General features: G+C 36.9%; 1 protein-coding gene across 1 annotated transcript in view; it reads left to right on the forward strand.

The window, feature by feature from the left end:
- tsnare1 (T-SNARE Domain Containing 1) overlaps positions 1 to 11,459 on the forward strand; it is a 69,742-nt gene that overhangs the window by 50,892 nt on the left and 7,391 nt on the right. The window contains exon 8 of the mRNA XM_016670683.1: positions 8,254 to 8,336. Within this exon, the coding sequence (XP_016526169.1) occupies positions 8,254 to 8,336 (83 nt within the window). The remainder of the gene's footprint in view (positions 1 to 8,253; positions 8,337 to 11,459) is intronic.

The following is an 11,459-nucleotide window of genomic DNA, read 5'->3' on the forward strand; positions in this document are numbered from 1 at the left end:
GAGTTGTATATCAGTTCATACCCAGTCTCTGGATGGGTAGTTGTAGTTAACTCCCTTCTGACCTGGCGTCCAGGCTCCTCCCCCTTGCACTTGTGTTGCACCTCGTCAATCTCAAGTTGTGACAGCAGTTGCCGTTTGCGGATGTTGGAACACTGAGCTACTAGTTGTTTGGCAGTTAGTGTCGACTGGGGATGTCGAAGTAACCATTCCTCCCACAGTCTTTGCATGTAGCTCCTCTGACTAGGGTTACTTGAATAGTAGCATTCCAACAGATCCATGTTTTCATCTCTCGCCCATTTCCGTCTTGTTCCAGTAGCCCATTTTTCATCAAGGTGCTCTGGTTCCCCAGCACCTGACGCAGACCTTGTTTGGCTTGCATAGAACTACTGCCAGTTGACCCAATTATTTCCCTTGCATTAAGGATTTCAACACTCCAATCACACCTATAAAATGAAACAAGACACAATATGTTTTGAAATGAGGCTTACCTCACTCTGGCGGCTTTTCTGGGACGCAATATGACCTTCTCATTAAAGTCAGGTAACCTCTGGATTAATTCCTGCTCAATAAAAAGTGTGGCCAGTGCGTTCAGTCTTTCCTGTCCCATGTAGCTGCGGAGAAACGACTTGATCTTTTTCAGTGTGCTGAAATACTTTTCTGACTCTGCAGATGTCATCGGGTTTGTGATGGCTATTTGAGTCGACTTCAGGGTCTCAGAAAAAGTGCTTGGAAGCTTGTTGTCTATCAGCATCTTCAATGGGGCAGAAGTTAACCCTTCAAACTCTGTGCTGCTGTACATCACCATCAGTTCACCTTTAAGTTTTTCTTTGCAAATCATCGGGAAATATTCACATGCGGTGTCCATTTGCTTCTGTGGGAAACAGGTGTTGAAATCCGAGAACAAATCTGGGTTAATAAATTCAAAGGAATTTAACTGTTGGGCCTTCTCAAAGCAAGCCTTTGACTGCTCAATCATTATGTTGCGGCACTTCACTGCCACAGAGGCATAATCTGAGCTCTGCTTCTGGCGCGATGTTGGAGGACCTGCATCTGAGTCAGCGAGTCATTCAGGACATTTATGGACCGGGTAAAATTTTCTAAGGCCTGTTTTGTTTTTGTAGGATTCATGGCGCATTTTTGGAGGATGTTATAATGAATGTCCACATGCGTAAAAGCCCGGTGAAAAAATGACAAAATGAACAGAAACGTTTTGTCCTGCAGCAGTGTGTACAAACCATGAGTTTGTTGGATTGACATGCTGTCCTAGGTTCGATCTTTATAGATGTAGCAAAGCATGCGTTTAGGTTTTCCTCCTGTTCAAACACACTGTGCACTGTGTGGCTCTTGAAGTTCCACCTCATTTGGCCCGATGCTGGAATTCTTCTATTGCATACTTTGTCCAGGACAGCGGTTCTTTTTGGGGACTTGGGGGAAAAAAAAAGGTTCCAAAAGCCGAAAGATTTGCAAAAAATATTCTGACTGGGGTAAGCGATGAGCACGCCTGTTGAATGATGTGTGCGCATGTGGAAATGATTCCTGCAGCCTGACCTGCAAACCGGTGAATGTGCCACTCATCACCACAGCTCCATCATAAGTCTGGGCAATTAGTTTATTTTCCAGTTTAAACGGCTGGAGCTATTCTTTCAGAAGCTTTTCAAACCCCTCTGGAGACCTCTGTGGTTTCATCTGCTTGAACAGCAACAAATGACGCTTCTAAAATTTCATCCTTGATTTTTTGCTGATAAACCTCTAAAATGCAATAAAGGAGCTTATTCTGGCTGGTTTTGGAGGTGCATTTAGCAACATGTGTACTTGACAGGTGATCTACCAGCTGACTGTCTAAAAAATAAAATTGATTAACCAGATCCAGAAAAACACCCCGATTCATGGAGGACGAAGATTCATCAGATCCTCGCAGTGTTAAATCGTGTGCCCTGCAAAATTTAATGCAGTCCAAAATCTGTGATAATGCGTGTCTGTTTTTTTTCACCAACTCATTGTGCCTCTGCACAGCGATGCTGTGGCCTTCATCCAGTTGACATGCGATGTTAACCTGGCTCAACATGGACAATTTCACACTGATTCTAATGTGGCAAGTGCTGGATTCATTTTTTTTTATTTATTTTTTTTCTGACAGATGTTTCAGGTCAACAATTCCTTGTTGGGTCCAAGCTGTGTCTCCTCCAAACAATAAATACATAAAGCAGAAAAGGGATTTCTTTTAAAAGTTCACAATAGTCACCTTTCATCACAATAATGGTTAACTGCATCAATTCAGTCCTTTATCTGATCTGTTATTTGGAGAAACAAATACTCCAAGTATCTGAGATGCACTTATAGAAGGGAGGAAGGAAAGAAAAAAAAGAAAAAAAAACCTCTAACATCTGTTTTTACTGCTCGGTTTAACTGCAAAACTCTTTCTCCCCACTTCATTCCCCATCTTTCTACACCCTAAAGCTAATTCTCAGCACCATCAGGCGGTCCAGTGTTTGTCTAGAGGAAGCCTGTACCCTCTTCTCTGTGACAGTAGCCTTTTCACTTACACCACCCCACAACAACCAGCCACTCTCCCAGTGTTACTGGAATCTGTAAATTAAGATGGGTAATTAGTTAGTGATGCGAAAACTTTCTGAAGCATCTACTTCATCAAGCATATTCTGTGTCATCACAATAACTTTCTATATACAGAAAAGAAGAGTAGGCTGTGCCACTTCAGCAGTTTGTGCTGGATCAGCAGTAATGATATGGGCTGTCAGGGCTGTTTGTGTGTTGTAACAGTATGAACAATGGCCCTGTCGGTAATGAAGTCAGTCCTTCAGTGTATTTACAAGATTTTTAAAACAGTTCTGAAATTATTAAATTTTTAACATAAACTTTTAACTGAAATACATCTGAGTTTTTTCAAACTTTTGCTAAACTTGCACTTATTCAGCTCATAAAGAGGCAGTATTATGTATTTTTAGGCATATAGTGCCACTTTACAGCACAACCAAGAAACTATGTTACCCTTTTAAAATTTCTTCCTGAAACTCATCACAACAGTCATCACAACATGGCTCCTCTGTTGACCCTTTAACAATGTTTTGTCAGCATTGCACTGAGAAGTAGCTCATATAATGACCCCAGCAGGTATGCAGTTCCAGCAGGTGTTTGTTAATTGCTGCTAGCTAGTCTGAAGGAGCAAAGTGGGAGAGGATCGCTCTGTGAGGCTGAAGCTTGGGAGTTGCAGCTTCAAGGAAGAGATGTGCCTCAAAGGTGGTAGTTAGTCCACCAAGACATTTTGCAGCTCTGAATGGTTGACTAAAGAAATGTTTTAAGCATACATGAAAGAATCAAGGCAACACTTCAGGTATGTTTTTGATGAGGGAATAACATAACACAATGTAAAAGCTCAAAGAAGTTAATTTTGCATGATATTGGCCATGATATGATATTAGGGGCAGTGAAGCACTGAATGAGAATAGTCACACAGTTCAGTCAGACCTATTGAATTGGGGCATTCCCAATACATATTTTATTGATATGACCAAGTGCAGCTCTCAATCCCAGCTGCATGCTCTGAGGAACTCATGGCCCTGTGACCAGGGCTGGTTCTTGCCGTGAAACACATAGCCCAGGGTTCAGCTGCTGAAAGCAGAACTGCTCCAACAACAGCAAAAGGGGAAACATTTAAATAACAGGAACTAAGAAAAGCCCTGACTGTTGCCCGTATTGAAGCTTACTTCAGTGTTTTGTTTTCCACCAGAAACAGCTGTGAACTAATACTACAACAGTTAGTTAGGCAATAAACATGACATGGAGAGATCATAGTAAGTAAAAGTGATAAATTGTAAACAAAAGAAAAAAAAAACATAACTAAAATAAACATATTCTAACCTAGTTATTATTGTTATTTGCATCCACTTGTTGCCAAAAATCCAAATGTTTTATTGTTTTAACTTGGATTTTCAACGTTTTTCCATTTTCTCCTCGATGGGTTTTTACATTGCCCACTACCAGCCCGTTTTGTTTGAACAACAAATAAGTTAGATCTTTGATATGTATATCTATGAGGGGCTGTTTATGACAAAAAATATGTTTTGTCTCTCACATAGACACAAAATATTAAAATTGCACATATATACTACTAAAATGTCACACACATATATTTTTCTCACGCATACACAAATATTAATATTGCACATACACACTACTAAAATATCACACACATACAATTTTTCTCTCACACGCATATATGAAATACAAAATTTGCGCATATACACTACTAAAATACACGCAAACAATTTTTGGTAACACTTTATTTGAAGGGATGTGCATAACACTGACTTAACACTGTCAAAAACATGACATAACATCTGTCATGAACATAAAGAAGTCTTTATGAATGTTTACGACAGTTGTCATGAAGTGTCATTCGGTAAATTATGACACTTTTAATGGAAAGTTGCTCTAAAAGTTGCATTGAAAGTCCATTAAAAATGCTAACTTTGCATTAAATTATCATAATTTACAAAACCATGCAAAGTTGGCACTGTAAGCCTTTCTTATGGTGGCCGCCATGCTTTCTGCTTTAATACAAGGTTATGTAACGTTTTTCCATGAATGTTAATATCTCGTTGTGACATAGCTGACATTTTATATATTTTTCTTTAGTATAGAAAAGCACCACAAACCTATGATATAAACTGAAACTTTCTGTGAGTAGGAAAGAAATTAAAATACATCCAAACTATTTGGACTATTTCTGAGTTATTATCGCGGGGTTAATAAGTCATCTGATTGTGTCTGTTGTGTTCGTAGTCTGAATGGTTTAAAGGGCTGCTTTCAGTGCCGTTCCATCTTAGCCTTAACAGACAAACATGGAGTAAATAAATTGATTTTCAATCAGTGTTTTGCACCAAAGAGTTAATAATAATAAATAAGTTTTTACTGAGGCTCTGTAAGAGCCATATGAATTAAATAAGTAATTATTGATATGACAAGAGCAGCGGCTTTGACACCTGAGTAGTGGGCGTGTCGATGTGGGCGTGACTGTATCAAGTATGAATGGGAAGGTTACTGGCTGCTGGCTTTGTGTGAATGAGGAGGCGGGTGAGCGGGTGGTCAGTCCTCACAAAATTTGGAGCATGATAATCAAAATGGAATAAATCGATAATTGTGACAAAACAAAGAAGAGGTTTGGAGTTGATTGATACAAATGAGATTCCCCGAGTTAACCTAGTGCGGCTCTCTACCACTACTAGTTTGCCGTGTTTTATAATATAAATCGTGTTTATTATTATTAACTCTTTGGTGCAAAAAACTGATTGAAAATCAATTTATTTACTGCATGTTTGTCTGTTAAGGCTAAGATGGAACAGCACTGAAAGCAGCCCTTTAAACCATTCAGACTACGAACACAACAGAGACACAATCAGATGACTTATTACCCTGCGACAATAACTCAGAAATAGTCCAAATAGTTTGGATGTGTTTCTTTCCTACTTACAGAAAGTTTCTGTTTATATCACAGGTTTGTGGTGCCTTTCTAAACTAAAGAAAAATATATAAAATGTCAGCTATTTCACAGCAAGATATTAACATTCATGGAAAAACTTTACATAACTTTATATTAAAGCAGAAAGTACAGCGGCCACCGTAAGAAAGGCTTACAGTATTCAATTATATCACATTAAATGATCAGTAGATTATTGGGAGGGAATGCAAAGGTTTTGCGAGGGAACGCAAAAGAAAAAAAATTCCCATGTCCCCTGGAGGGCTCCGTAGTTTTGCATTAAAGAGGTTAAATTATGTTTCTAGAACATTCCTCCAAACACCAGTCAACTTTGAACATTTGTGGACACAGAGTCTTTTCCAAGCAGCCAGTCCATTTAGATAGTCAAATTCTACCTGAAAGGAATCTGAGTAGTTCCAACCATAGACATAATATAAGGATAGACGCCTCATGGACCGCTCTCACCTATTGTCGCTGACGAGATTTAGGGCGGCAATCTTGGAGCGGTCGACCGCTCCACTCAGCGTTATATGTTTGGCAGGCACAATGACATCAGCGCATTTAATCGATTATAACACGCTTTTTTGTTACTGGAAACCTTATACAGACAGCTATCAAAGCTACATTTATAAACAATTGTATTTTTTAAGTATTTTTTGAATTGTTTTGATACATAGTTCAGCATATTTAAATATGCTTAGTAGGGATAACAATGGAATAGGAATAAATATTCTGATATTGATGTATGATGAGCATTTTACAAAGCACACAGCCATTCATAATTTACTTAATAAAGTAGTAATATCAATACATATTTATATAAATATACAAACACAAATAAATAATGATTAATAATGACACAAATAATGACTAACACTGAATTATATATATATATATATAAACATGCATAGCCTAATATATATTTTTCATCGGCTGTTTTCCAGTTGACGATTTCTAGTTGAAGAGTGATTCAGCAGCTGAGATTGAGTCCATAAATACCGTATACTAATATAGTAATAGCATAGTATAGTAATAGTCTAATCACAATATATACACAATAATATGTCCATCTTTCTTGTGAAATGTTGTCTGTCGAGCCCTCACATCAGTAGTCCATTGATCTGAACAACAATATCTCTCAGTGCTGAGGCATCTTCTGTTGTTTTCGTTGAGCAATGTAGGAGGGACGACCACTCCAAGATGGCCGCCGTATTTCCTGCACCGGAGCGGCCAATGTGGGGTCTACTCTTATATTATGTTTATGGTTCCAGCTAGAATGGTGCCTGAAGGTTACATTACCTTTAAATAATAATTAGGGTTTGATATTACAGCTTATACAGCATGTATTATTATGGTCCTGCATTTTTTAGGAAAACCCACTAAAACTTCACACTTTTACACTAGTTCCAGTCATAATAAAATATTTAAGTTACATGTCAAAGAGCAGTATGTATCTTTTATTAGACATTTTTTTTACATCTTTGTTGAAACTATCACTGTGTTGTTATTGTACGATATGAGACAGTTAATCTGTGCACTTCTCCGAGTGCACCAAGTGCTAACTAGAAAGAAACAATCAGATCTATCAGGAGGGCCTTAGTGCTGTGAGTCAGCTGTCTGTGTGGCGCTGCTTGTTCCCTCTTTTCCTTCCCGCTTGGTCTCTGCTACGCTGCAGCCAGCACAGCCTGCTATGAATGCTGAGTATAGTTAGCATAGCTACTGATGACGGCTGGGAAGTTGTTTTTCTGTAACGGTAAGTTGTTTCTCCATTATCAGATCACAGCAACGATTACATACGGTTGATTGATTGCGCTAAGGCCCACCTCTGGGCTCTGATTGTCTATTTTTGGTCAGGACTTGGGAGTGAGCTTAGGGAGGAGGTGGAAGAGTTTTCTCTTTTCACAGACTCTGTCTCATAACATGACATGGTGACAGTCGTAATAAATATGTGAAAAACATGTTTGTTTGTTTTTAAATAAAAGTTAGATTTGTTAAAAAAAACCTTTTAGATATTCATTCCTACCCAGAAAAATAAATGAAGTAAATCACTGAAATCCAAAAAGCAAAGGCATCCAAGCTCATGATGAGTATTTTCTTTCCTTATTATTAGCAATGTGGAGTATCAGTTTCTAGCTTATGTATGCACCACCATCTGCTCATTGCAATGCATTTTTTTAAATTGACTTTAAAAGCATTAGTGAAATTATTATCAAGCAGGGTTGCAAAGTGGAGACAGAATGCAAACAACCTTTCTAGGTTGGCTGACTTTTGTGACTCCACGTCTGTTTAAACAAACCCTGAGCCTGATGGAAGAGTGAAGAGGACTATTGATGTATCACAGGAAAAACACTTCAGTTTGGGAGAAATGCAACATTGTCCAATATGCTGATAATATATGGAACTTAGACCATGTAACTCAGCCTTGGAGTAATAAATGTCATGTTGAGTATGGTCATAATAAGTATACATTGTTGTCTTATCCCTGGGTCTTTATTGAATTTTCCTTACGCCTGTCAAACCTCAGGTAGAAGATGGATTAGTGGACACATGAAAGATTTCATTGTTTGCTGGTTTTTCCATCTAACCCTGATTTTATTTTAGTAATATGGCTCTTTTCTGCTTGAACGTTTTTAAACCCACTGAGGTACTAACACACACATTTATTAGGGTATAAAGTCAACCACTGTGACGTTGTGTTACTGCTTGCCAACAGTGATGTAGCATAGAAAGTGACTGAAACTGTCTTTGTTTTGCTTCAGACAGTATTGAAGACTACATTCAGACCACATCATCTAATGTGGAATCGGCCAATCAGGAGCTTGCCAAGGCCAATCAGTATCAGGTAACCAATCAGCTGTGCTGCACTATGGTCTACTGCACATTACTTTGCATAATCTTTGTTTGTTCTAACTGTACAGTACTGAGCATTTGCATTGTAATGCAACCTCAGGAAGCTTAGCCTGATCGCCCATGCAAACAGAGACTTAGCTCACTTGATTACACAGCTTTATCACCCCCCCTCCACACCTCTCCCACTACCACCCCCAGCATAATTGCACAGATGATGTAATTTCATGTCATCTTTTACTAGCTTCCACATTTACTTCAATGAATTATACGTAGAGAGAGGAAACATAAAGTGCTTGCCTTAAGTCTTCCAGAATAACAGAACAACATATATAATTTGTGGTACATGAGTGCCTTTTACCGAGATAATAATTATACATTTAGGGTGTTGGCACAGATGTACGTTAAATTAGAGTAAAATGTGTTATTAGGCAACAACTGCTGTTAGAAATTAGGCAGGAATGTTCTTTGTTCTGTTCTGTGGATTGGGGTGGTTAAAATTTCCACTTCAGAGCACATTCTGGAGAGACGTTTTAAAAGATGCCCCAGGGTCTGCTTCTGCTCTTTCTGTTCAAGGAAATATGTGTAAATTGTGCCATTCTTTCTGGAACTATAGCAGTTGGCTGTGCTCTATGTGTCTATGCTATGTAAGCCTCTAGCTATGGTAAATAATGTATTGACTGAAGTGTCAAAGGGTTAATAAAGTATACAATTCTTTAAATGCAGTACACATCTACAGAACCGCATTGCATCTACCTCCTTGTTCAGGTAAACATGGGAAAAACTAATGTACTTTTCATACATAATATTTATATTTATATATATTTCATCTGAATCTCTTAGTTATAGCAAATAACAATCATTAAGTCTTTATTTAAATTTAAAAGCTTTAAAAGTGAATAAATCCAGTTTTATTTCTCAAACAAATTTAATTACTAGAAGATCATGAAAAATCATCTTGTTAGCATCAAGTTTTAAAGGGACAGGTCAGTGTTTTTTGTCTTTAAGTGCAGATTTCTTGAAAGGTTAAGTAGTTGAAGTAGAAACTCTGGTAGCATATTTGGTATATTCACTCTGAAAGACAGATTATTGTTCCAACTAGTGGCTGGCCAACGCAGGCTTATGCATTAATATATTTACATTCTCAGATGTTTCTGTTTCTGGTTCTGACTCTTTATATCACCATCACATTTTCATTAGAAGGTTGTTTACATTGATGTTTTCTGTTATTTGTACAGAAATATGTGAACCACTGCAAAGCAAAACGTAAGCCAAGACTTACTCTTTCACAAAATTATGAATCATTTTTAAATTAATAAACACTGAAGCATATTGTAATGATACATACTACAGACAGCCAATTATAACATGCTCTTTTGTATAATACTGAGTTAATATTTGTTGTATGATCTAGCAACACTTTTAAAATAAATATTGCTTTAACTAGGCATTCACTGACAGCCGATAGTTTAAAAGACATTCCCAGTAATCCCTTAAAATACGAAGCAGTCCTACCTTTTACTATAAAATTAGATCAATTAAAAATTCACATGATTCTGAATTTTTTAGAATCAGTGTGAAGTTATTAATTGTTGATAATTCATAGAGTCACAATTTGAAGTAGTCTGCTTAAAATTTAAGTACTGCAGATTTTGACTGTTTCAGAACCACAGCTGGCAAAGTCTACAGGATTTTCCCCCCATAAAACAGATCCTTCCAAATCTTGTAGTATATTATTAAGCATGTTAAAATGACACATATTTGAACCAAAAATGTCTGGTAAAACTCTATCAGTTCACCAAACAAATACAGTCTTGTTTTAAACCAGAACACATGCAGAATGTTTATGTGCAGAAATAAGAGAATAAGTCAACATTCTGTAACACCTGAAAACAACATCAAGCTGAAAGTGGTGAGGGAAAAAAGTCCAAATCCAACTGGTCCAAAACACTGAACAGAATACAAATTCAGACAAATTCATGTTTAAGTCTGTGTTTTTTTTTTTAAAGGAGTTTCTTTATTGTCATATAAACCAAGAAAGTTTTCTCTTTTCAGCAGAAATGTTTGTTAAGAATAAAGAAAGGTAATTGTTAGGTTTTTTTATTACAAATTCTTTAATTTATTTTGTTTCTGTTTTCAGTTGTGTAAACATTATATAATAACTTGAATAAATACTATTAGATATTTACTTCTGAAATTTAGGTATTAGAAAATAAAAGTGGAAATATTGGAATTCAGAGAAAAAAAATAGAAATATAGGAAAAAGAAATCGGATTTTATGGGACCCTTAGAGTTATTTACTGCAGATAAGATACTGACATCTCATAACAGGATACAATAAAATCTTATCTGATATAACAACAGACAGGGCTGGGCGATAAATCAGTTTTATTAATCAAATTTACTGATTTCAAAGATTTCATTTTTGGAAAATTGTGATTTTTTGTTCAAGAACTACATAGTTCAAAGTGATTGTAACCCACAAAGGCCATTCATTTTGTTTAATAAGCTTGTTTTGTAAGTTTTGTTTATCTGAACTTTGAACTCAGGTCGATTGAAAATCGGATTTGGTATGAAAAAAAAAAAAAAAACGGAATAATTAATTAACCCTTATTGCCCAGTGTGAACAAGACGTTAAATTCATTTATTTAATTGAAATATTTACTTAAAGGTTTGGCAAGATGGAAGACCCAAATTGTGAGACAAAGGAATATAATGACAAATTAAAAATAGGAACGTATAAGGTTGAAAATGCTACAGAAAATCCAAAACCAAAGAAAAATCCTAAATATGTGGCAAAAGAACCGTGGCCTCTAAAAGTAAGTACAATCGTCATTCAACAGGAATAGTGAACACAATGTGCTGCTGTACAGCGGTGAAGTAATCAGTAAGGTTAACATTATATTTTGAAGGTTTCTTAGTAAAAACAGGGTCTGACTTTGTGGGTTGAATGATGGCACGGTCTCCTCATCCAGGCCTCGGATTTCCCCAGTTACTCCCGTCTCCTCTTACAACCTGAAACGTGGGAGAGGTTCATTCTTTTCTTTAAATAACCTTTAAGGGTGTGTGTTTGTGTGTGTGTGTGTGTGTGTGTGTGTGTGTGTGTGTGTGTGTGTGT

This window comes from Poecilia formosa, unplaced genomic scaffold (genome assembly GCF_000485575.1).
Source record: "Poecilia formosa unplaced genomic scaffold, Poecilia_formosa-5.1.2 Scaffold36, whole genome shotgun sequence".
Lineage (NCBI taxonomy): Eukaryota > Metazoa > Chordata > Actinopteri > Cyprinodontiformes > Poeciliidae > Poecilia > Poecilia formosa.